Consider the following 25,160-nt stretch of genomic DNA (forward strand, 5'->3'; position numbering starts at 1 on the left):
ACCTTGGTGCCGGGAGCTACAGCCTGAGCCCCTGGGCTCCTCCAAGGGTTTGGGCTGTCCTTGATTAATAAACAGAGTAACTTTAGTCTGCACATTAGGCCAGACATGTTCCTCTATGTAGGTCAGTGAGAGCCTTGGGAGTGAAGAAGTGTGCTCTGAGAAAAAAAATAAGGGAAAAGACCTTCCTATTTTAAAGTTGTTTTAATTGATTTCCATGCCTTTCATACCATTTGAGAGGAAGCTTTTCCCGGGAAGTGCCACTTGCCCTGCTCACACCTTTTCTGGGAAGAGCTGGAGATCTCAGCCTCTCCTGCACCGCAGCCCGGGCTCAGAACAGCTCTGCTTCTCTTGGGGTCCCTCTGTAGCTTATCTCGTCTTCTCAGTGTGTCTACTTTTTATCTTTCTTTTTTGATTGTAAAAGAAATTGAGCCCTTCCATGCATTGCTAATGCGAGCATGCTGCCATGTAAGACATGAGAAACTGAATTATAGCAAACAAAGTGAAACAAATAAGGCAGTCTTGGAGCAGCTCTGCCTTCCAAATAGAAGTGTGGTTGTCCAGAGATCGAGCTTACAACTTCTGGGCTTTGAAACAGGCTCTTAAACAGAGACCTTGTGTCTTTTTTGTTCGTTAACACAATCCACCCTCAGGGCACATCAGTACAGCCATAGTTTGGAGGCAAGTTGTAGCCAATACAGTAATGTGCGGGGACATAATTAGCAACATTGGAAGGGCTGCTGTGGGCAGATGGGAGCTGAAAAGGCTGCGCTTGTTGTGCGACAGGCTTTTATACGTATTGGCCTGGGAGTCTAAAGCAATGTGTGATGAATGACCTTACACATCGATAAGCCATTTGAACAGTAAACCACGGCATCTGTGTCCCTTGCTTGGTTACAGGGCAGTTGTACCCTCTCTATAAATCATGCCAGAATGAGGTTTCCCTTAGTGATCTGGGTTAACATTTCCTGCCGTGTGGGTTCAAATCAGCTGTTCAGCTGGGTGGCCTGAGGTTCACCTGCAAGGTAAGAGACCCCAAAATTCTCTGCTGTGGTCTTTTGCCTTCCAGCAGACCCTGGTTTCTGCCTCAGGGCACAGCCTCAAAGCCTCTGCAAAGCAAGAGGGGGAGCAGCCAGGACCAGACTCCAGGAACCAGAAATACTGCAAAGTTGGTGCCGCAAAGCCCCTGCCTTCAGCACAGTAAAAGCTTTTGCGATTTTTTGTTTTGTTTTTTTTTCCAAATGTATTTCTTTATCCCCCATACTATTATCTGCTGCCGGGCGTGCAGTGTTACAGCAGCCCATAGGTACTTGACTATTTGTTTCATAATTTGCCTTCTGCCCTTGCAGTATGTCCAGCTGAGCAGCAGTTCAACTCACTTATCTCAAAATAAATCCCACTCCCAGTAATAGCTTCGGATGGAAATATTCTGTCACTGCTGACTCTCAAGTTTTCTTGGGTTTTGTTTTCCAGAAAGCTGTAATTTCAGTAAGCTTTAGCATCTTCTCTCACATTGCAAAACCGGAGAGAACCTGTTTTATGTACATGTATAGCAAAAAGCCTTTTACTCAGAATTTGCTTGGAAATATTACAGTAATTCACCACCACCTGTGTCTTCCCTGGGATTAAATGCACAATGTCAGGGCTCATGCTCCCACGGGCTGTGCAAGCAAGGTACGAATACTTCTGTGCCATAATTTCTTGTATAGTATCTGCAGTGATGGTCCTTTCAGCTTGGGCTGTAACAAGCTCTAAATGGTTGGACTAGCATGATTGTTTATTTGTGTTTCTCTAGCTGTGGTTGCAGATGGGGACCTAGGGAAGAATATCCTATACATCTTATATATAGAGGGCAAGCACATATGATAGTTTTCCTGAATATTTTTCCACCTATTTCAGCTCAGGGACCTCCTGCACTGGACACTGGATGTTCCTCCTCAAAACTCTTCTTGTCCACAACGTTGTTGTCTTGTCTTGAACGCATGAAAAGGCTGAGTAGGGGTCCCAGAGGTCACCCAGCTGCCACGGGAAGAGTCACCTCCCTCTTTAGGCTTTATAGACCTGAGCAACAGCAGCCATGGGGGAGGCAATTGCTGTCAGCAAACTCATCTGCAATCACTGATCTGAATTTTGATCAAATCCTTGCAGTCCTCTGCCATAAATAATGCTCCTTCCCTCACATGGAAAAAAAAAAAAAAAACGAAAAATAAATTGTTATTCATACAACAGATGCACCTAAAAACCACCAAGCAAGATGAAGACTCCATTGTGCCAGGCACTATAAAAACAAGCAGTAATCCCCAAAAGAGCTTTTAAAGTAAGAAATTGATAGTTTATTTCTCCTAGTATTTCTCCTAGGAAGACTAGTCACTGTGAAGCTTTAAAGTACATTTCTATGCAGAGCAGAGAAGCTTGTTGGGCTTTCATTCCTTCCCGTTCCTGGTAGCACACATAAAGCACCAAACGCAAAAGCCAAGTGTGACTGCAACTTGAATCTCAGACAGAATGTGTGTGCAAATCCTACCAGACACATCCATTGACATCTGAGCAGAAATTTCTTCCTGAATCAGGAAAATGACAACTTGGGCATTGCTTCTCACTTAAAATACCAGCCCTGCAGATGTAGATTTGATTGCGACAGGCTTCATAGAGAGGAGCAATCCCAAATCCTTACCATAAAAGCATCTTCTGAATCCCTACTACTGTGTCGCATTCATGGACATGCTCAAAACACTTATTTTTAGAGTGGTTTGACTCCTGAACTTGACTCAGTGAGCTTTGAAGCAGTTTGTTCTAAGCAAGTCATATTCACTATCCTAATCTGACATGAAGCCTGATGGAAAAATCTGTGATCGATTACAGCAGCAGGACAAAGAGATATGAGAGGAAAGCAACGCAGAAGAGCAGATATCAATCACTGGTTCGCAACAAGCCTAAAGAAGGTAGCTGGTGATATTACCGAATTGGAAGGCAGTGTAGCACATCTTTTTGCTGTGTGTAGGTAAACGCTCTGAGCTGCAGACTGTTTGTCTTACAGACAGACCGATTTGGTATGAAAAGTGGAGTCTGAAGTATGGATTTTGTTGAAAGGGGACAAAATAAACTATTGGATTGTTACTTTGAAAACGGTGTAGCACATAATGACTGTTTGCAGTGGTTTCACAGCTGTTTATTACCATTATTTTAAAGCTTCCACGTGTTTTTTCCACTTAAAAATTTTAAATGTTTTAATATGAAAAATATGCTGGAACAAATTTGTATTGAATACCAAATAGCAGACAGGATCAACAAACTCTTTAATGTTGAGTTAGCTTTTTTTCTCATTGCTGGACAAGATCACACTTCAAAGCAAATTAAAAATGTGAAGCCAAATTCTGATTGCAACGCAGGCAACAGAAATCCTCCTGTCAGCCTCAATAAAAGCAGGTGTAAGTTTTCAGAATTAGTCCAGTCCATCCAATTCACGTGTCTTTCTGTCTTTATCTAATCTAATACATGGTCGTGAGATGAATTACAGAAGCGGATGATAAATTGCATTGCTATTCATTTTTGGCAAGATGACCTAGACTCTGGCCACTAATTCATCTCCGCCAGGAACCATTGTAACACACCAGATCCTTGAAACAGCATCCAAATAATGTCATTTCATTTTAAGAAAACAAAGAAATTATACCTGCTGGCAAATATCCTGTTTACCTTCATCAAAATAAATACCTCATTGACACCTCTGCAAAATCACTGGTATAAAAATATCAAAATGTATTTATAGCATGAAGAGTCTCAAAGATATTAGGTCCTTCTAGTCTCTTGAGTGGGAAACTATCACATGGTTTATGTTCAGGGATGTCAAAGTGGGAAAGGATGATATGCCTTTGGTTTAGGGATTTCAGAGAATCATTAATTTGGTTATTTTTGTGTTGGTTTTTTGGCTAGAGACTTCATAATATAGATAGTGTACACAAAACTGAGTAAGAAACCAGCAATATGCTGTAATATCTTTTTTCCAGTGCTTATTTAGAACAGATCACCACTCTTGAATAAAAGCACCATGCTGAATCACACCAGCACCGCCTTGAACCCACACCTTCATGCATCTCTTTTAGGTACCATTCATATCCACCTGTGAGTGGAAAGAGAAATATCCCTTTACAGCAAAGGGGAAAGGTATCTTCTTTTCCTTTACACACACCAGATCCATCTCTGCCTTCCCCATGAACTCTGCTGGGTAGCAAAGGCTGGTAGTGAAGTGCCTCTTGATGTGCAGACGAATTGGGAAGATGTGAATGCGAGGGGTTGGGAGGTACGAGCTAAGAAGGTTGAGTTTGTGAGTTGTAGGAGAGCTCCCCGTTGCCACTAGCAGTAAGGAGCACTGGAACACTGCAACACAAAAGCTGGTGTCAAGCCCATGGATTGATAGTTAACACCCTTTGTATCAGCACGAGCATGAGCTGCTGGATGTGCCAGGGTGGTGGTGGGCACCGAGCTCCATCCTGAGCCAGCGCCACGTCCCAGCCCAATGTCCCACCACTCTGCTGCTGAGGGAGAGGGGAGGCAGTGAGCTGGTGGCAATTTTGGCTGGAGGAGACCTGTTAGTACCCGTGCCCCGGGCTCAATGCCAGCCTGGGTAATTGCTTTCTGCTCCTCAGTGTTGCCACTTACACTGCCGACAGCCGCCTCCTCCTCCTTGTCCTGCCGTAAATCACCATGAAATGGTGCTGTGAACCATCCAACAGCTGCTGAATTTCACCCAGGAGATCGCTACACCTCAGCAGTAAGTGAAGTCGTTTTGCATATCAAGATTTTAAAGGGACATTTTGAGATGGAAGACACTACTGATGTGTAAAGATGATTATTATATTTACTGCAAAATCCACAATCCACCCCATGAAAACATAAGCAGAACTTCAAGACAGAGCATATACCGCAGGATGCTGTGAAAACTTGACCTTGCTGGTGGGAGGGAAAGTTTTCCTGGTGATTTCAGGGGGGTGAAGGCTTCATCCTACACAATTTAGGAGCAGTTGAGGCGTAATGGTTCCGTCCAACTAATTGGATGGATTGCTATAGGCACTGGAGAAATATGATAGACAGATGCATTCAGCTAGATAGATATCCCTTGGTGTAATGAGCTGAAGTCAATTACGGAGTTAAATTGAGAAAGATTTGACCTGATGTCATTTATATCTCGAGTCATAATTAACACTTAAAGTTCAACTCTATGGCAATTTCTTTTAATAACACTTAAAACCTATATCGAGCTCAAAGAATTGCATAGACACGATGAAGGATGACTTGAGTGGATGCCAGAATTTCAGCATTAGCAATTAAGCCTCAAAACACCTTTGCAAGGCATGTGGGTAGCAGCATCTCTCTTTAGTTTCTCCTTTGAAGAGAAGCAGGATTTGACCAATGCCTCCCCAAAGTCCATGGCACCGGGAGATAAGGACTGAGGCTTTTTCAGCTGCTAAACCAGTGAACACTCAGCTCAGCCTGGCCTCAATCTTTTAGTCTTGATATATTTTTAAATTTTACCATAATATTTAGAAAGATTATGGACAAACTGCTTGTCAAATGGCTTGATTTTTCCAATTAGAATCTATGCAAATGCGGAAGAAGAAAATCTGCCATAAACACAGCTTTTTCTGGTAAGATTTTCATATGGATGAAATACGAATCTTACCGGGGCAAGAAACGCGCTCTTGGACTGAGACCTTGTCAGCCCAGATTCAGCTCCCTGCACATTTTTATGGTCAAGTTATAACTGCCTGTAAAGCAGGGGTTTAAAATGGAAGCGCTGACAAAACTTTTAAACTACAACGGTGGAAATGGCGCCGCAATAATTTATAATCTACAGGCAGCTTTGGATTTATTATCACAATGACAAATGCACTGTCATTGTTAATAGGATATTTCCCAGCAAGGACTTCTTGTTATGCAAGCCAGGTTCACTATGTCATGCAGCATGATAGCAATAAAGTCTACAAGAATTTGTAATGAACTTCAATTACTAATAGATTATGGTTAATGGGAAATATGTGCAGTAAAGATATGGGTTTTTATATGCGCCTTCTGGTACTCTACAAGGCAATGATTTATGCTACAATTTATGCTAACATTCTCCAGTACGAAAAAAAGCCTAAATTGGTGGAAAACCACTCCATCCATAACAAATATTTAAGATAATTTCGCACATCATGTAAATGAAGATGTAAAATTAGATATTAATACATTTCATTTTAACATTTGTATTTTTATTAAAAATGAAGACTTTGCCCTACTGTGTAATGACATTAAAAAATCCTATCATGGGCTGCAAGCATGAATTACACCGACGTAGAAATGGCGACAGCAACCGAGCCGTAAGTGCATTTGTTCAATTTGCTGTTGTAATTAACCGAGCAGTGAGAATATTTTTATACATATGATTGAAAGTAACAGCCCTGAAGCTGCTCAGGCAGATGTGTTTGATGCATGGGGGGGTATATACATGAAGACGAAGCTTATTTGGAGGGGGTCAGCCTTTTCCTCCCCCATTTTTGCTGTCCCCCAGCCTTCCCGTGTGGCATCGCTCCCAAGCCATGCCTGATCCACGGACTATTCCCTTCCCTGCACTGTAAACTTCCCATGGGAATTACTTAGGGAAATAATCACTAGATGCAGCATCAGAACCACGAGCTCATTCGTACTTATCAGAGGGACACAGGCCCGGGTGCTTGCCTGCTCTTTCAAAGGAGAGTTGTTCCTCCTCCTCCCTGCCTCCCTCCAGCTTTTTTCTCCTCTACCTGTAATATAATCTGTATATTCTGGCTTTATGTGCCAACGAAATGAAAAAAAGGACACTTCCCAATTCAAAATAAAATATTGTTCAGAACGTATAGATGTGATATTAAGGATTGCATTTACCCACTCACATTTCTGTAAAATGCTTACACTACGTATCAGTAACATACTTAGCCAGAAAGAGGCATCCATGCATGAAGAGCTTGCAGGATTGTTTCTGGTATATTTTTAATACAGGTAGCCTGACATCCATCTTGTTTCAATCAATCAGAGTTACACTGGCTTAAGACCATTGCTCTCAGCAGATCTCTGTATAAAGCCTATAAACTCACTGTCTAGGGGTGCAAGTCAGGGGGACCCATCCTGTTGGCTCCCACATCAGCCTGGGGGTTTGCAAAGAGCAAGGCTGGTCTGGACACCTGCTTTGGGGCTAAAACTCTGCCGGTTGAGATAAGGCAGACTTTATGAGAGGAGAACAATTAATTCAGTGTGGAAAGAACACACGTAGGCCCAAAAGTGCCATATAAATAACAGTCCGTGGACAGGCTGCACTCCCCAAACACTCTGTGGTATAGCAGTATCTCACTATACAATTAAGGACAATTCTCACATGAAAATGTGGCTTTTCAGGCTATTAGGAAGCTGTTTGAGAGATGTACAATAACTCCTTCAGTTTTTATGGTCAAACGAGCATAAAATTGTGCTTCCCCACACTCTTTTCCTACTAAATAATACTTACAGTTCTTCTTAGAAATGTGCGTTACAAATTCAAAATTAAAAATACTTTATCCCTTAAGGATGCTCTTTTGACTCAGTTTCCCTCAAGCCTCTTAACGGAAGCAGTTGTATACACAGAATGGAGTACACTGTATTTTTTTTCACCACTTTTTAATGAAACTCTCCTCAGAAGCAAAAGCAATGCCAGAGGACTGCCCTGGCCTGTCTTCTTTTAGAGATCTCTTCTCCAGCTTGGGCTGAAAGTGCCTTTTCCCCTGGTGAATTCTGCTTTTAAATAGGACCCTGTGCAACTCCACACACCCAGCAAGTGCTGCCTCTGCCCAGCCTCTCTCTTTCTGCTTAAAGAAGGGAAGAAGCTCTCGCCTGTGTTCACACTGAATCCCCTTGGTGTGCGTGGGCAGATTCCCCCTTCATCTCCCCAGACCATCTCTGCTGTTCCTCATCTTTCCTGCTCTCTCCCCAATTTTCAGAACAAACCTCCTTCCAAAACTCTAAAAGGCTTTTCCTCTTTCTATTTCTTACCTCTGCTAAACCAGAAAAAAACAAAACAAAACAGGAGATGCATGTGCATCTTGTTGCTGGGTTTTGTTGGATTTGGGGTGTTGTTTAGTTTTGTTTTACTTTTTGTTCTGGCATTTCTGTTGCTCCTGAAGACAAGTTAATTCTGACAGGGTTGATGTGACAATATTCAGTGGTCACCTCCTTCACATGCACCATTTAGAAGAGATCACTGACAGCACAAAAGTGGTACGAAAATAATTGTAAGTTTAATTCATTTCCCATTAGAAATGCATGGAGCAATCTGTCCTAATGAGAGATTTTCTTTTCCTTTGGCACATCACAGACAGACTGAGATCTTCTAATGCAGGAATCTGCATGTAGCACTGTGTGAAAGCGGTAATACATTTTGGTCTGTTCAACAACTGAGAAATATCATGGAAATATTATAAAACACACTGGAATTAATATTTGATCATTAGGAGAAATGTATGTTTCAAATAATTCACCCTAAAATTAATATAAACAGCTATTAATGCCCAATATGGTCTTCTGTAAATCACTTCAAATCATTAACAATCTATATTGTATCAGAAATGTATATGCAAAAATAGAACATAATTTCTTGCAGCCAAAGCATTACCTAGAGCAAACGATTTCAACAGTGAATCAAATTATTTCAATGGCAGAAATCACACCTGTCTCACCGGGTAAACTGACAGACCATTAAATTCATTCAACTGACTATATTGTATTCCACCATGCATTGTGACTTGTAGAGAGAATAGCACTTCTTAAACCCATAAAATCATTTAGCAAAACAAATGAATCAGCTACCGGAGTGGAGACAGCCCCACACCTTCTTGCTGAACATCCTATACTGTATTTTGGACAGATTTACCTGACATGACTCCATTGAAAATGAAACAAATCCCACTGAAACCTGTCAGTTTGGCATCAGAGTTTATTTTTCCATCTTGGCCATTAACAAAGCTCACAAGCCATGCATAGCACTTACTGCCAAGCTACTGAAACGCTGCAGCCGGGAGGTTTGTGCAGTTAACTATTAATAACAAGATCAAAAAGTTAACTAACAACATCAGAAAGCAGGAGCTGGTTCCTAACACAGGCTTTGCACCAGGGCTCACTAGGGAATTTCACCGCTGCAGGGTGGTTGTTACCACTGCTGTGCCTCAACCATCTTCAATCACTTTGCTCTTGCAATGCTAGTATGGACCCACTCCACAAATCGCTCTGCAGATGCAACACCATAAAAATCGAGTAAAAACACAGGAAAAGGGGAGCAGTGCAGTTAAACGGAGATGGCTGCAGAGGCAGGACCATTGCACATGCAGAAGGTGTGAGGCCACTCTCACAGTAACTGGAAGTGTGGGATCTTGAAGTCACAGCGAGCTCAGGAAATCCCACTGAGCAGCCACTCAGTCATTCTGAGCCTCTACTCTTGCCAGCTGCACCAAGAAGCTGTAATTTGCTTATTTGGTCTGTAGAGAGTTTTTAAACGAAGACAACGAAACCACATATAGTTCTTGATTATTCCTTAGGAAATGGTCAGGTTTTTGCTGTGTTTGCATTAATAGTCCAAGTTACATCTGATTATACAACATCCATATGGTAAAGCACAATTTACTGCTTAATGAGTTACACATTCATAGATTAATGCAGAATTACTTGGGTATTAAGGCTCACTTATAAAAAGATACTGATTTCTTAGCAGGCTCCAAAAATTATATATCAATACAGAAGTAAATGAAGCCATTTATAAAGTATAAAAACATGTTTCAGCTGTTAACTTGTATCTGACTATTTGCTTTGGATCAAGAAGCAAGACGCAATTAACTCATGGTTCAATCACTATTACACTCAGATTGTTATTAAAAAGCACCTTCCCATCTCTTTTTTCACTGCATCCAGGCTTCTTTAACTCCTCCATTACTTGATGTTTTAATTCAGGAGGAGCAGTTTTAGAAAACTCACAAGTTTCTGTCAGGAAATCCAGCAACAACTCCCCATCCTCATTCCCTTCAATAAAGCAGCTCGTTATGTCCATATGGGATGGGAGCTCGTAGAGCTGGTACTTCAGCCCAGCTGAATCCAATATCCTTTTGATGTCAGCAGAGGAAACATAAGAGCAGAGATCATTTAAAGGGAAGGAACTCCCGTACTTCTTCCACAGTGGGTTCCAGGCACTTGTTTCTGTGAGATAAACCACCAGAAAAATCCTTGGAAATATGGTAAAATACTATTTGAAGAAATTATTGACTCTCTGGGGGAGGGAGGCTAGCAGTTGTCTTTGTTGTGAGTGGGGTTTTTCCAGAGCTGGGATGTGTGTTCTGGGCTATGTTGGAGACAGCTGTCTCCCTGTGTCTGTGTCTCAGGGCTGGGGGCTGCAGGAGGGGATGGATGTGTTACCTAAACAGGAGCTCCAGCAGCTCCCACCGAGCCCCCAAATGAGGTCAGAACAGCTCAGGGCATTCAATCCTCCTCCCTTCTGCTCCCAACATGTAGCACCCCTCTCCTTTGTGCACATAGGCAGTATCTTTCAGGGAAGACCAAATCCCCTTGTATTGCTTCACCTCATTATTATATTTCATTGTGAAGCCACATGTAAGTTTCATTGAAACACTTATAACCAGGAAACTATCTCTCTGCTGTGTGATATATGTGGGGTGCAAAGCCCTGGTCATGTTGTTTGTGTAGCTGGATGTGTGGTGGAGAAGAGAGTGGGATGGACAGAGCCCAGGATGTAGCTGCACCGTCCTCCTGGCCTCCAGCCTTTGCTGCCACCGTGCTCATGTGCTGTTGGGCATGGGTGACAAGAGGGCTGTTCCTTGTCCCAAGGAGACTGTCCCAGTGGTACCTAGAAGGGTGTTTTGGGTGTGCAAAGATGGAGGATGAGGAAGGCACAGGCTCCTGTAGCGCTTCAATCACCTCCAGAACTGAGCCCATGCCAAGCCCAGGCTTGTGCATGCAGCTCTTCTCAAGGGATGTTTTACAGAGAAAACCAGCTGGGTAAGCTGAAAACTCCCCAGATATGTCTTCACATCTTTATTTTTCCTCACCCTGTATCTGTGATTTCACATTTCTTCTATAAATCATTTATAAAAGGATCACTCAGAATGACTGGATGGGAAGAAAATAACTTGGAGCCTAATGAGCAGCTCTTGAGAGTTACAACTATAAATCTCCATAACTACTAAAACCAGTTGCTCGGCGGTTTTGCAAATGCTTTATCTGCAAACAGTTATTTATAGTCAAACAGTTTGGTGTTTAGAAGAGAGGCTACAATATTTTCTTTCACCTGGTGGAAATTGAATGCGGAGCACTAATTGCAGAAAATTTGCTGGTGTCAGTGTTGTGTGACTCAGTGCCATTTCTGAGCTGAGCAATTATACACTACCTGAACGCAGCATTATTATAATAGCTCTCAATAGGCTCAGCATATGGCACTACTTTTGTTTTCAAGGCGGTGTAAACAGATTTTTTAAAATGTGTTAAAAATAACACCGCATAGCTCTTGCAACTCGCCTGCTCTCCTGGCAGGGATGGAGCAGGAAGGACTGCAACCTTCACCAACTGACCAAGCCCTCTCCTATCAATCCTATTCCCAGACTGGTTTTTAATAAACACATCCTAATGTGTTTGTGTTGGAGATGACTTTACCTCCATTTTTTGAAATGAGCTTTGTTCTGCCTCTCTTCCAGTACCTCTTTTTGCTTCAGTGCTCATTTTCATAGCACTTCTTCCTTCCCCTCTCTATATCTCCTTTCCCCCAAGGTTTTCCCTTCCCTTTTATCTGAGCCCTATTCCTCTCTCCCATTTTCTTGCTGGCCCCAGCAATTTCTTCTCTATTCTGCTCCATCAGAAAACACACAGTTGCCTGGCCCAGAGAGGACTTCCCATGAATTCAGATTTTTAACCAAACTGATTTTTGAATAGACACATATTGTTCCTTGTGTTCACTTTTCTTGACTATCCAAAGGGGCAGATTAAGCAAAATCTGAAAAGAGTTTCAGTTAGCTATGTGCAGGTAATCATCAATAGTTTGGTATTATCATCTATTCTTGTTCAGTTGAAGAACAGAAGTCAGGTTATTTTAAAGATGGTTTTCTTGTAGTGAACTGCTTGAAAACACTGTAAACTAAAAACATTATGGATAAAAATAGTTTGAATAAATTCAGGTCAGAGCAGTGCCAATTTGTTGCAGACATTTCATGAACACAAACACATTGAACACAATACAGTTTGCAGACACGGCTGAAATCAATAAAATTAAGCTGAAACTTCTGAACAACTGAAAATCTAACAACCCTGGCAAAACTATGAGATGTTTCCATAGCTTGTGAGGCAAATTACAGGCTTTTAGAATCAAATTAGACCCCAGGATTGCAGTATCTCTAGAATACCTTGCTCACAGTATAAAAATGTTGTCATTTACTCTGCTCCCTCATTTTCCTGCTGGATTGACCACAGAGAATCTCTTGGAGATCTGAAGCAGCCTAAAGAATGCTGTTTTCCACCCAAAATTATATTAAGGAAATGGGCAGTTTGAGAAGAACATAAACCATATGTGCTCTAACACCTGCTGTACAGCACAGCCGGGCCCTGTCGTAGCTGTTTGCTTAAATGCCGCAGGTCTCCAGGAGGGAGACAATGCAGTGCCCAGCCTGAAAAGCCTTTTACACAAAATAGCAGAGGCTGAAGGAGCTTTTGCGAATCAGAGTCATGGGCCAGACCCTCTTGCCCCCTTTGGGCCATCACTGTAAGGATGGGCAAGGGCAGAGGCTGAGAGAAGGATGTTTTATGCCCATGGCATGGGTTTGCTGGCTCACAAAGCCTCCAGCTTTACAGCCTGCAGCATGGAGCTGCGCAGATGTAGACAATGTGCCGATTTCAGTGGATATGGACAAGTGGACACCATTTATTAGTCCTCCAGTTCACCTCTATTGATGATATAGGATGTTGCAAACAAAAATGTGCATTGGTTTTTAGCTGGTTTGTGTTGAACTCAGAGGAACCCCAAAGGTCATAGAATTATAAAATCATTTTGGTTGGGAGAAACCCTTAAGATCTTCAAGTCAAACCATAACCTAAATCTGGCACTAAACCATGTCCTTAAGAACCTCATCTCTATGTCTTTTAAACATTTCCAGGGATGGTGACTCCACCACCTCCCTGGGCAGCCTGTTCCAATGCTTCACAACCCTCTCCATGAAGAAATGTTTCCTAATATCCAATTTGAATCCTCATGGCTCTTGCCCAACTGAGCAGTGCTGGAGGAGCAGCTCTCACCTGACACCAGGATGATGAGGAGCTTCCCCTGCGCTTCCAGGAGGCTGTGGAAATACCGGATAGTCGCTGGGACATCTTTCACATAATACAGCATCTGGAGAGAGCAGAGATGCTTACAGAGATACAGTGCACTCCTGGTGCATATTATAACTGTTACCACTAGGCAAAAGAAACCAAGCTTGAGAGAAGAGCAGGAGGATGACAAGACGTGTTAGCGCAATGCTGGGCAGGCTCAGGGCTGTCACTGCCTCGTCTGCTCTCCAGCTCTCCCAGGACCAAGCTCATGTTCATTCATTAACCTGAGATGAAGAGATTTGCCTTTCTTAGCAGTGAAGATGTCTTGTAATGGCTTCAGTAAACTTGGAAATACAAAGGCAATTTCACAGAGAGGACACGGAGCTTTGAAAACTCTAGTTAAAATGTATTTTTAGTTGACTGCCACCCACAGCCTGGTTAATAGGACTACTGTGCTCAAAGTTGCTTTGCTGTAACTCATCTTTCTTTTTTGCAGTTCACTTATGCTTAAGTACTTTAAATTACAGGGAAATAAACTCGCCTTTCTTCCCCTTAGAGTGGATAATGAGGTCACATACTTCATGCATACTTTTAACAGCCAAGTCTTTGACAACACTTACTTTGCAGAGACTTTTACCTGGATCATGTGAATGAAGTCCCATTTTTTAGACTTCTTTTCTGCATTCATTCGACTTTCATATTCATGAGATGTCTCCTCATGCCAGGTAAACTTTATGTTCTCGAGGCTTGATGTCTCTGCCACACGCTCTGGAATACAGAAGAAGGTAGGACAGAGTTATGTCAATTACAAATATAGGACCGATTTCCATTCAGAGCTTTAATATATCCAAAAGTCACGTTTAGGAATAGAGGTTTTGGTACCAGGTTAACACAGCAGGGGAATATTTAAAACCTTGAGCCTGTATGTGGGAAGGGGACTGTAAAGGTCTTTGCAGGATGAACTCTTAAGCTGTTCTGATGCTTTTCTCTTTGCACCCTCATTTGTGTTCCTCCAACTTTACCTGATTAAGACACAAAAACAAGAAAAAAGCCAAAACCAGAAAGCAAACAAACAAAAACACCAACCAAAAAAGACCCCACAAAACTACAACAAAAAAGGAACTCTTCCCCATGACTGGCTCAAGCTGAATTAAAACATGAGCAACCTAATCTGGGTGAAGATGTCCCTGTTCATTGCAGGGGGGATGGACTAGATGACCTCTGAAGGTCTCTTCCCACCCAAACTATTCTGTGATTGTGTTGGCTGGATTACAGAGTCCCGAGGCTACGAGGAGCATATTTCATGCTGAATGGGAGAAGAGCTGATGGTCCCTTCACTCAGATTCCGCACAAAACCCATGTGGATGAGCCAAAGCCAGGCCGTGGCAAAGGGTTTTACAGAGACTGAACAAATAAACACAGGAACTCAAGGATGGATCAAAGGGGTTTTATTTTGGAGAGAAGCACAATTAAAAGCTCAAGGGCAGAGAAAGCAAATGGCTCACTCTGGGACTGTGTCATGGGATGGTGGGAGAGGGATGGAGCTTTGCTCCGTGAGCAAGGACACATCTCTTGACATTTGGCTTCTGTTATGTTCAAATGATTTTTCAAGGGCCCACAGTTTTGGCCCACTGCTTCAGGTAAAAGGGATAACAGTGTTTTAAGGCAAAGACTAGTATAAAGAGTGATGTGTGGCATGTATTCAGATCTTGATACAATGCATATTCAGCAAGTGAAGAAAGCAGAAAGCTGAAGAAGTGGATTCAAGGAATAAGTTATACCAAGGGCCTGGCCCTTCACTGCATTTCTCTGCTTTTTTTATGGGAGCAAAACTGAGAGACAATTTCATCATTTAGGGGACGCCGGAATACTAATGTCCATCTGCTGGCATATGGAGCTCTTCTCACTGCGCTCCTGCCTGGTGCTTCGGATGGCTCCAGGGCAAAGCTACCCCGATGCCATTCCTGTGCTTCACTGGAGTTAACACAAATTTAAAACTTAAATGGCCCAAAGGCAGACTGAGCCTTAGCTACAGAACACATGTTCAAAACAACATGATTTGCTAGGACCAGCGCCTTTACACCACTCATCACGATGTTACTCATTTTGGGCTCTGATCAGGACATGTCCCTCTCAGACAGACGAGAAATGCTCCATCAATGCTTATCTGCTCTCTTTTATGACTGGAAATGGGTCCACCCCTTCTGGATGCTGCTGCTGTTACTCTTTTTCCATTTATCAACCACTGGCCCCAGCACTTACAGTTCAGATTTAATTTCCTGTTTTAAACTCAGGCTTTAGTCAGCAGCAGTTCATACCACCATTACTAATAATCTTGTGCAATCTGGTTCAATTCAATTGCTAGACAGGCTGTGAGGTGGCATTGGCAAGAAAACTGAATTGCTTGCCAGGGTGGGCTTTTAAAGTCAAAATTTCAGAAAGCGCAAACTCATCCTGATTCTGGGAAGTTTCTGCCTGAAGATTCATATGAAGTCAAAATGCATCATCCTAACTACTTTGAAAAGTTTTCCTCCGTGTTCTCCTGGGTTCAACCCAGATGGTTGTCTGGGTCAGAAGCTGGTCGTGTGCCCTTGGTGGGTGCCACCAAAGCTGGACTTGTGCCGTGCAGGCGATGGCAGCGCAGCTCAGATGCGGGGCCACTAACACTCCAACCATGGTCACCAAGAGACACCACCTGGATATGGACCAGGAATGAAGGAAAGCCCCAGCCTGGCCATGGGGCTTTGAGATGAGCCTCCGTCGTACAACACGGCCTAAGAGAAACCTCAGTTTGTCATCACTGCGCTTCCCAGGATGAAGCTTCTCTTGGCTTCTCCTTCCCAAGGAGAAAGTATCTGGTTAAGCAGAAAACGTAATGACTGAATCCTCAGAGGCGCAGATAATGTTCCCAGTTCTCCTCGGAAAATCTTAAGGCTCAGAAACCTAATTAATGATACCTACTGGGGACATGATTAATTACTAAACAAGAAAGTTTAAAGAAAGAGATTCAGATGAATATTTCATTTATAGTCTAGCATAAAGCTTAAAATAAGGACAATGTCTTATATTTTCCTTAGCTTTTCTTGGAAAGAAACGCACTGCAGTAGAACAGGGTTGCCAGTTAACTGGCGGTAGGTTGTGGGACCACTAGGAAGATCCAGAGAAATCCAGTCCCACATAGCCCATGATCTATGGCCCAGACAGGACAGAAATGCAATGTGCAAGTGTCCAAACTGTCTTGTAAACAAAGCAGCTATAAACAAAGCAGATGCTCTTTTGCCCATCCTTCACCAACTTAGCTCTGAGCAATGTAAAAGCTTCTGTGATTTTGCACTAACCATCTTTTCAAAGATCAAGTCCATGTAATACAGAGATAGATATTAAAAAAAAAATGTATTTCCTGGGAGACTTTGGTGTTCCCAGTGACTCTGGGAACTAGTTTTTTTTTCCTTTGACTTCCACATACTGAGAATGCTTCATTTTTAAGGACTTAAGCAAGAGTAAGAGCTGGAGATTTACAGTGTGGTTTTGCAGCCTGGTATTTACTATGGTTTGGAGCATTTCCAACAAGGCAGACTGCTGACGAGGTTCATTCATTACTGCCACCTCCACTCAGCTCACAACCCGAACGGTGGAGCTGGTGTCACCTCCATGTGAGACCATAATTACCTGCTAAGGTAAAGCCTGGTAGGTGTTAATCCAGTGATAATCGAACTGTGGCTTGATATTTAATACTCCCTTTATAGAGCAGTTTGACCAAAGCACCCCTGCTAACACTCAATACTTGGCTTTCCTTCATGAATATCGCTCAGACCTTTGGGCTGGTGGAAGGAAACAAAGCTCTAAGCTGTGGAGCACACAGCAAAAATATTTCCTATCCATCTTGTTTTCCTTTGCATGTTTTCTAATTCAAAGTATGGTAACTAATTTAGAGCAATACTGTGAGGTTTAGCCATTTGTTATTTGGAAACGGTTTTTAAGAGACGCGAAAATTACCATGAGACACTAAAATTTTCCCTTTGATGTTGAGGAAGGATCCTGATTCAGTGCAAGCTGAGGGAGAAAAGCTTTCTGAAATGTGGAGCTTTTGCTCTATTCCCATACAATCACCCGCTAGTTCCCACCTTGCTTAGCTTTTAAAGTCTTGTCTAGTCCAAGGCGTTTGCCACACAGAGTTCTTTGCAGTGTGGGAGACTAAGATTTTAATGAAAGACAGAACATTGCTGAAAAGCAATGATGGCAAAAAAGCATAAAATCATAACTTTTTTAAAGAGCCGATTTTGACAAGAAAGCATTTGAATATGGTGTCATCCAGCATTCAACTCTTTAATGCATTTAACATACTTAATGTAAATTTAATTTATTTAAAGTAAAAATACCTTTGTACTTGGATATTTGGTCAGCACTTGGTTCTATCACATCATTGTTGATGGTGACCCCTGGATAACTGGCTTGTACTTTTGAGAGGATCAGCAGGTCAATCTCACCTAGGGAAGCAGGCAACATAAAACTCAAGATGAAAACAAAGCTCAGGTAAAAGTTATCTCCACCACCATCATATCTGATGCCTGCCATTCACGTATACAAAATGTACTACACAGGTACGCATAGCTGCTTTGTATTCTCAGCAGATTGCTACTGAGGGTTTAGATCTAGGATTTGAGAAAACATTAAATATCAGTCCCAACTATCTTCATTCCTCCTCTCTGCCACCACCAGTGCCAAGGGAAAACCAGGCACAGTCACGCCTGTGGCTTGACCTCGTATTTTCTGAACATGATCAAACCTCCCATGGAAGATCCTAAATGACCCCAATGGTACCAAGTCTGATGGTCTCGAGCCACCAGCCAACCCAGCAGAATTTCTCTGGAGTCAGTAAGAGCATTTTCAGCCAAGCGTCTCACTCGTTACCAGGTCATGCGGGTGAGGGAGAAGAGAATGTGTGTTTATGCTGGAATCAGAAACAGCATTCCTGTCTGTCTGTCTTTACTGTCCCGTGACTTTTTCCACAAGCAGGATGAGTAATGCACATACCACTAATGTTCATCTGTTTACAGAACGCTCCAGAGCTGACTGTACTTTGTGAGAAATAGATCTCTCTGGATACTGTTCAGGTTAAATGCAATTATTCTATCAATGGTAGTACCAATAGATCCAACATTTCAAAGTTTAGAAAGAGCTGCCATTGCTCTTGGCCACCTTTCCTCATCCCCAATAGAGAAAGCTCAGGGAGAAGATGCTCCTGATGGAGGCATGGGGACAAGGACAACGTCACCCTGGCTTGCTTAGTTTTCTTAGGGCGCACTTCTGCTTGTTGTGCTTGAATGAATTTTAGGTAGAAAAAATAATAGAAGAGTAAAGAGGCAGAGTTCAACGTTTTCAGACTTACGTGTCTTTCTTAAAACAACTAATAACACCAAAATCTATGTGGCATCTGTGCAAGCATATTCTTAGAGGCAGGAAAACTATTCTGAAGGAACAGAAATAGCTGTATCTTTGCTATCAGGGCAAACACTGTATTTCGGTGAAAAATCAGAGCAAAGTCAGTAATCTAGGTTGATGTGGTAAAATCTGTGAACACAGAATTTTGAATGAACTACTGCAATATTTTTGATTTTTGGTTGTGTTACCAACTTTCTGTAAAATGGATCAGCCCTTTCAAAAGGCTGTGCCTGTCCTGATTAAAAAAAAAATTGGATTTTGTGTTTCCATATGCAGATAAGTTAAATATATTCCCTTCAACCCTTCTATGGCCAAACCACCCTTGTATTGTTTTTAACCATTAAAAAAACACCCTTTTGATTCATAATTTAATCCACAGCCTTAATTGACTTCAGTTAGCTCTTTTATATGCAAACAAGTGTCCTGAGGCATTTTACAGTCAGATCTGTGGCAGCTTGCATTATCAACAATTTGGCAATTAGGCTATCCAAATTATTTAAACTCTCCAACACAATTACCTTTTAAAGGCTACCACTATGTTCGCCATTAAGTTTCTAATTAAACATTTTACGTAACGGGATAGTTTATAGCACAGTTGCTACTTTATAGCAGCGTTGATGGCTTTTATGGTTTTTAAAGGTACAGAGTGCTGCGCGCTGGAGTGTGAACTTAATAAGGCAGAGGCTGCGGGCGAAGGCAGGCGCTGTCGATGGGTGGGTGTAATGGGAAATGATGCTACGTTAAATGGTTTGCTTGTCTCTCGAGGTGGAAAAGTGGAAATGGAATGTTTTCCTTCCCTGAGAGGCCGGGGGCAAACGGGCTGGGGCAGCAGCTCCATCCCTGCCCTCCCACATCAGCAGGGTCAGCTGGGGGATGCAGGGATTTGCTGCCTCCTGACCGCCTAAGGGCCCACGAGGAGCAGGGTTTTGGTGGTGCAGGGGTTTTTCTACATCATGAAACTGAATATTCATCATGTTAAGGCCCTGGTTAGGGAGCTAAGTACCTCACTAAGCAGAGTCTTCCTGTTAAAAACAACATTTTTGGGGGTAGAAGACTGGTTTCCCTTGTTTGGAGAGCAATGTTCCTACTCTATCATACTGTTTCATAACCAACACCCATCATTTACATACAATTATTTTTACTTATTAGAAGAGATTGGCAAAGCTGAGATTAGTCTTTGGAGATGGTATGACTAAAGCATTTAAACTAAATTAACCATTCTTATGAAATTCAAGTTTGATGACTTAATGGGCAGAGCAGAATTAGAAAACATAGGCTTTAATTAAGCAAGAACTTAAGCAAGAATTTAATGAGGTGCCACTTGTTACTGGTCTTGTTTTTCTACCCAGTGAACTTCAGATAAGAGACTTATTTCTTGTGATTTCTCTGGACCTTATGTTCAGCTCCAATGTTTCGGGTGGCAGGAGCTCCAGGAGGTGCTTGTGCATTGAGGGTGGTCAGTGAGGACATACAGACAGGACAGAGATCACCCGAGGCCGTCAGGCAGGAGGCAGCACTGATGGGGAGTTACCACACCAGTAAATAGCTACAGAGTAAAATAACTGCAAGTAAAAATCAAATATTCTGAGGAATACAGGTATCATGGCACTTCTTTTTTGCACAGAAACACTATGGGGCAGTTCAAGCTTTTCTGTGGCCTTGAGGAGTGACGTTGCACAAGGAGGTTTTTCAAGGAGGACACGCAAGAATCGGGGTGGGAAGGCACGAGTTGTTTTCAGGTGTGTGGCCACACACCAGCTAATGCCATCTGTCCCCTGGAGCTGAGTTTTCAAGAGAAGTCTTATTTCCTGCTCTGCTTCTTTTTGTAAACGTAATCTATTCATCAAAAAAAAGGTAAAAGCGATACTGAAGTCTATAGCATACCTGCTCCACCACCAACACTTAGAATATTGATTGTAGGCTTCTCGTTTCCAATACTGAAAAACATTATTGATACATTTTGGGAAAGCTGCCTAGTAGAAAGGGTTACATCCGTTTTGTTAAGCACCTGAGACCCCACGAGGACTAAAATCTGTAGGACGGAATCAAATGCAATGTGTACGTGTACAAGCACGCCTGCAAGCTGGCAGGAGGGATCAGATTCACAGCTCTGCTTGTTGGGGATTCCTGTTCCAGGCACTTTGGCAATTTGCAGAGGACTTCTGTTTTTATTACAAGTGCATACAAGCAGCAGCAGCAGGTACACGCCTTCTCCATGTCTGTGCTTCAAGGACTAGAGACTTCCCTGAGTCTAGACCAGCAGCTTAAATATTATTTGTAGAAGTTTTACACTTTGCAAAATGGGGAGGAAGAAGAGAGAGTGTCATGTGATTAAAATCCCTTAGCGAGGCTTTGGCAGAGTCATAAAGCCCTGGGCTGGGGGAAGGGTTTCCCTAGAACCAGCATTTGTCCCCAGCTGCCCGAGCCAGCCTGCAAAGCCAAGAGTCCAGCACAAAACACGCTCTGGCAGGCAAAGCAGGAGCATTATTTACACAAACTAGACACAGCCTAAATATTACCTCAACAGATTGCATTTAAAAAGATGCTTTCAATCAACTTGCATGTTGAAATGTAATATCTGTTACTGCATTTTAGAGCTGATGTGGGGTGACCGCGCCAGGAAACAACTCAGCCTTATCTGCTCCCTGCGAGGCAGGCTCTGTCCCAAAGCCGTTCAGCAGTGTATATGAATGATATCTGCAGCCAAGCCCTATCGGACATCTACAGACGGGGCGGCCGGCAGGGAACAGCAATCTGCCTCTGGCAGGCAGCCCCCCCGAGCCTGTCCCCACCGCAGGACGGTGCCACCAGGCTGTCCTTCAGCTCCATGAGGCCACCTCCCCGTCACCTGGCGATCACTGCCGGCAGCTGCCTCTCCATGAACTCCCACATGCACTGGTGCTCCGTCGAATTTGCGAGGAAGAGGCGGAAAGCCTGGAGGTATCTGTTGGGGTTGGTGAGCAGGCTCCTCATGGGTGATGCCATGCTGGCGGTCAGAAGGCTGCAGGAGGGGACAGGTTGCTCCCTGAGGCTCTTATTTCAGACCTAGAGAATGAGTAACAAACAGCAGAGAGAGAAAGGCAAGCATGTATGTGGACTTTGCTCCTTGTCCTTGACCCTGCTACTGCACCTTAGAGCACTTTAAAAAGTGTTATGCAATTTCACGATAGAAGCTGCAAATCAGGTTTGAGCAGTAAAGGGTAACATATCATCCTTATTTTGCACAAAGAAAAAGTGAGCATTTTTAACTCTGCTGACACAGGGCTCTGTTAAAACCCAGTAAAAGGGTCTTTAGATGGTTCTTAAATAAAAGACAAATTCCCTATTTCTTGAAGGTGTGGAGAGGCTCTGAAGGCTTGGTCTGGATTAGAAAAAAGTACAACACACATCTCCAGAGATGCTGGCAGATGTCTCTGTTTTCTTAAGCTTTTGATGTTTTTTAAGAGAATGCTGATGGTGGGTGAAAACAATCAAAACCGTATAAATGCACTCCTTATTTTTCTAGCTCCTCTGAAGATAATGGTATGATTCCCATGGGCTAAGTCGTTAATTCACAAAAGCCACGTGAGTTACTGGAAGGGATGTTGTGCTAAACCCAGCTTACACATTTGGGAGTGGGGTGGCAGAGCGTGCTGCTGGGAAATGTTGTGCTGTACCTTGAAAAGTGCACAAAGATGCTTTCACTGCAGTTTAAGTCTGTCTTGTCTTGTCCTAACAAGGAGCAAGAGCTCCCCTTCCTTCTCGTGGGTCCCTGGGCTCAAGGATCACACTACATTTCTTACATTCGGTCTTTCTCGTGGGCGTTATGTCCCAGCCACCTCTCGTTATTTTTATTGCTCCCTTTGGACTGTCTCCAGCCAAGACCTTTTGTTGAAGTGCAGCAGCTGAGGGCAAAACTTCCCACCCGCTGATGTCCCCCAGCTACCAGCACATCTGGGATGGCTTCCCTTGCCCCACTGAGGCCCCACGTACTTTCCCTTCACTCACCAGTGTGACCACTGAAATACAAACCATGGGCTTTTTCCACACTTCTCTTGTGCCTTTGAATTCCAATTCTGTCCTCTGTGGTGCTCCCAGTCCCTCCCAGCTGCACGTGGAATAACAACAGTCTTGTCCCTTCCTCAAATCGTGAACAGAAACCCGACAGAGCATCAGCCTCAGGTTCCTGCTTGTCATGATCTCCCTTTCTGGCAGTGAACTGCTGATAACTTTTCTGACTAACTGCGCAAACAGTTTTGCACCCATCCAACAGCTGTCTCATCAAGGCCACATCTTCCTTGCTTGCTTATGAGAATGTCACACAGGATGGTGCCAACCCCAAAGCCTCCTTCTCCCCTGTACGCTGGAACAGTTGCAGCACCAGCACAAAGATGGGCTTGGCACGGTTTCTCCCTGACATCTCCATGTTGCCATCCCCTAATTCTTTTTCTGGTGCTGACTCTTTTTCAAAGGATGATTTCTAGGGACAGCATCATGCTGAGCAGCTGCAGTTCTCCAGCTCCTCCTTCTTCTCCTGCCCCTTTTTACAACAGTAACGTGAGCTTCTTGGCTTTGCCCACCTTCCTTTGCTGTTCATGCCAAAGAAAATACCCAGGTCATGACATGTTTTGGATTTGCATCCCATGGGCTGCATCTCCGCACGTTCCAAAGGTTCCCACAGGAGGATGCATGGTGAAGGTTGGTGGCGATGCACCTCTTCCAGCATGTGCTGCTATTGGAGTTGTTAGGCCAATTAGCAACGCCTGTTAATTGCTGTCCTTGAGGCAGTCCCAAAGTCCAGCAGCAACCTCTGGAGCAGGACTCAAGGTGTGATTTTCCACCCACACCACTGTCAGGCAGACCTGGCTTCCAGTACACTGTTTGTGCCTTAGCGCCACAGACAGCAAGGATGCTTTCAGGGGAAAAAACGCCTAAACCAAGTATGTTAAACAACAATGATGATGAAAAGGGCCTGGTAACAAGTATATGGGAGAGCTTTAAAAACTTTGCTGGGTTCTTTGATGCCCATGATTGCTGGTCAGACTGGCATGGGGACACTCACATCCCCAGAAAAATACGTATTAACCTGGGGAAAACAGTATCATTTTTTGCAGAGAATGTAAGAAAGTAAACACCGGGATGTGCATCAGGTGAGAATTACTGCTAACCCACTCCAAAAATAAAGTGATATATTCCTTGTTTACCCATTCCTGTGCTCTACCCTACTTCTCCCTTTTTACTTTAAGTGCCTAAAGAGTCATTTGCCACTAACATAGTTTACTACCTTCAATCTTGAAAAAACTATTTTGCAGCTAATAAGAGGAGATTCAAATAACTGACCTTTTTTCTATGCCTCCCTCTACTTCCTGTGATTTAATTTGCTGACGTCCTCTGCTCATCAGTCTCTAATGAGCAGCTGAGATTCATTTTTGTGTTAGGTGCAGTTCAAGGAATTTGTCTCATTTATTTCATTATGCTTTTGGCTGCTTGACTTTGCCCCATTTATTCCATTATGTGTTTTGCAGCTTGAATTGCGGCCAGTTAATTTTAAAAAAAAAAAAAAAGAGAAGGAAGAGAAGGATTTTTTCTGAATCAGACTGATTGATAGAAACTTTTGGATAATAACGTTCACTTGGGCACGTTTCCTTCAATGATAATCCAAAGTCATACGTAGCTCTCTAAAAAGACTGAGGAGTCTTGAAAACATACTCTGTGTTTACTCTGCAGTTGCTTGATCCACCCCTGGTTTGCGCCTGCGCCAGCAGACTTAAACTCCCCATAAAACCCTTTAAACCCTTCCCGTGAAGCCAGAAAACAAAGTGAGCGTGCCCCCAGCTGTAAGCTATTTGAGGCAGCAGCTTGTTAGCACAGGATTACGTCTTGTCACTGAACGCCAGCAAAGCAGGGATCCCTCCTGGAGGAATTCAATGCAATTTGTTACCCCTGCTTCTCTCGCAGGCGGCCGTACTTACGTGCGAGCGCTCTGTGCCTCCCGGGCTCCCACGGCTGACGGTGCTCGGGATGCGATCCCGGCCGGACACCTTCTGCTGCCGTCCCACCCCCGGGGCTGCGACGTGGCAGCACCGAGGAAGCTTTGCTGCCTGGGAAAGGAGCAGGAGACATCACAACCAGCTGCCTGCAGAGGCTGAGGGGACAGCTTAAACCCTGCCCGCCGTGCCCAACCTGTGTGTGGTCCTACCTGCTGTCCCCAAGGACACACCTGGCATGGCCACCAACCCCCTGGGAGCATTCAGACACAGAGCTCTGCTCAGGTGTTAATCAGAGCCTGGGTGAAAAACAAAGCCCTGCCACCGGTATGTAATAAATGCAACTCTTGACAAATTGGAAATAATTATCTCAGTGTGTGGCATAGGGCAATGTGCAGTATCATTCAGATTCCC

At 43.4% G+C, this 25,160-nt stretch overlaps 1 protein-coding gene across 3 annotated transcripts in view; it reads right to left on the reverse strand.

Moving 5' to 3' along the window:
- Positions 1 to 24,838, reverse strand: part of LOC136103461 (histamine N-methyltransferase-like) — a 44,164-nt gene extending 19,326 nt beyond the window's left edge. Inside the window, exons 1-7 of one of the 3 annotated variants that reach the window (XM_065841588.2) lie at positions 24,732 to 24,837; positions 21,629 to 21,825; positions 20,665 to 20,717; positions 17,718 to 17,825; positions 13,976 to 14,106; positions 13,324 to 13,417; positions 8,960 to 9,267 (exon numbers count right to left, since the gene is read on the reverse strand). In XM_065841588.2, coding sequence (XP_065697660.1) covers positions 9,221 to 9,267; positions 13,324 to 13,417; positions 13,976 to 14,106; positions 17,718 to 17,825; positions 20,665 to 20,717; positions 21,629 to 21,765 — 570 coding nt within the window. In that variant the 5' untranslated portion in view covers positions 21,766 to 21,825; positions 24,732 to 24,837 and the 3' untranslated portion in view covers positions 8,960 to 9,220. Of the gene's footprint in view, positions 1 to 8,959; positions 10,228 to 13,323; positions 13,418 to 13,975; positions 14,107 to 17,717; positions 17,826 to 20,664; positions 20,718 to 21,628; positions 21,826 to 24,731 lie in introns of those variants that run through there. The other 2 variants (XM_065841584.2, XM_071810739.1) reach the window with 2 other exon arrangements.
- Positions 24,839 to 25,160: the final 322 nt, after the last annotated feature.

Source organism: Patagioenas fasciata, chromosome 7 (assembly GCF_037038585.1).
Source record: "Patagioenas fasciata isolate bPatFas1 chromosome 7, bPatFas1.hap1, whole genome shotgun sequence".
NCBI lineage: Eukaryota > Metazoa > Chordata > Aves > Columbiformes > Columbidae > Patagioenas > Patagioenas fasciata.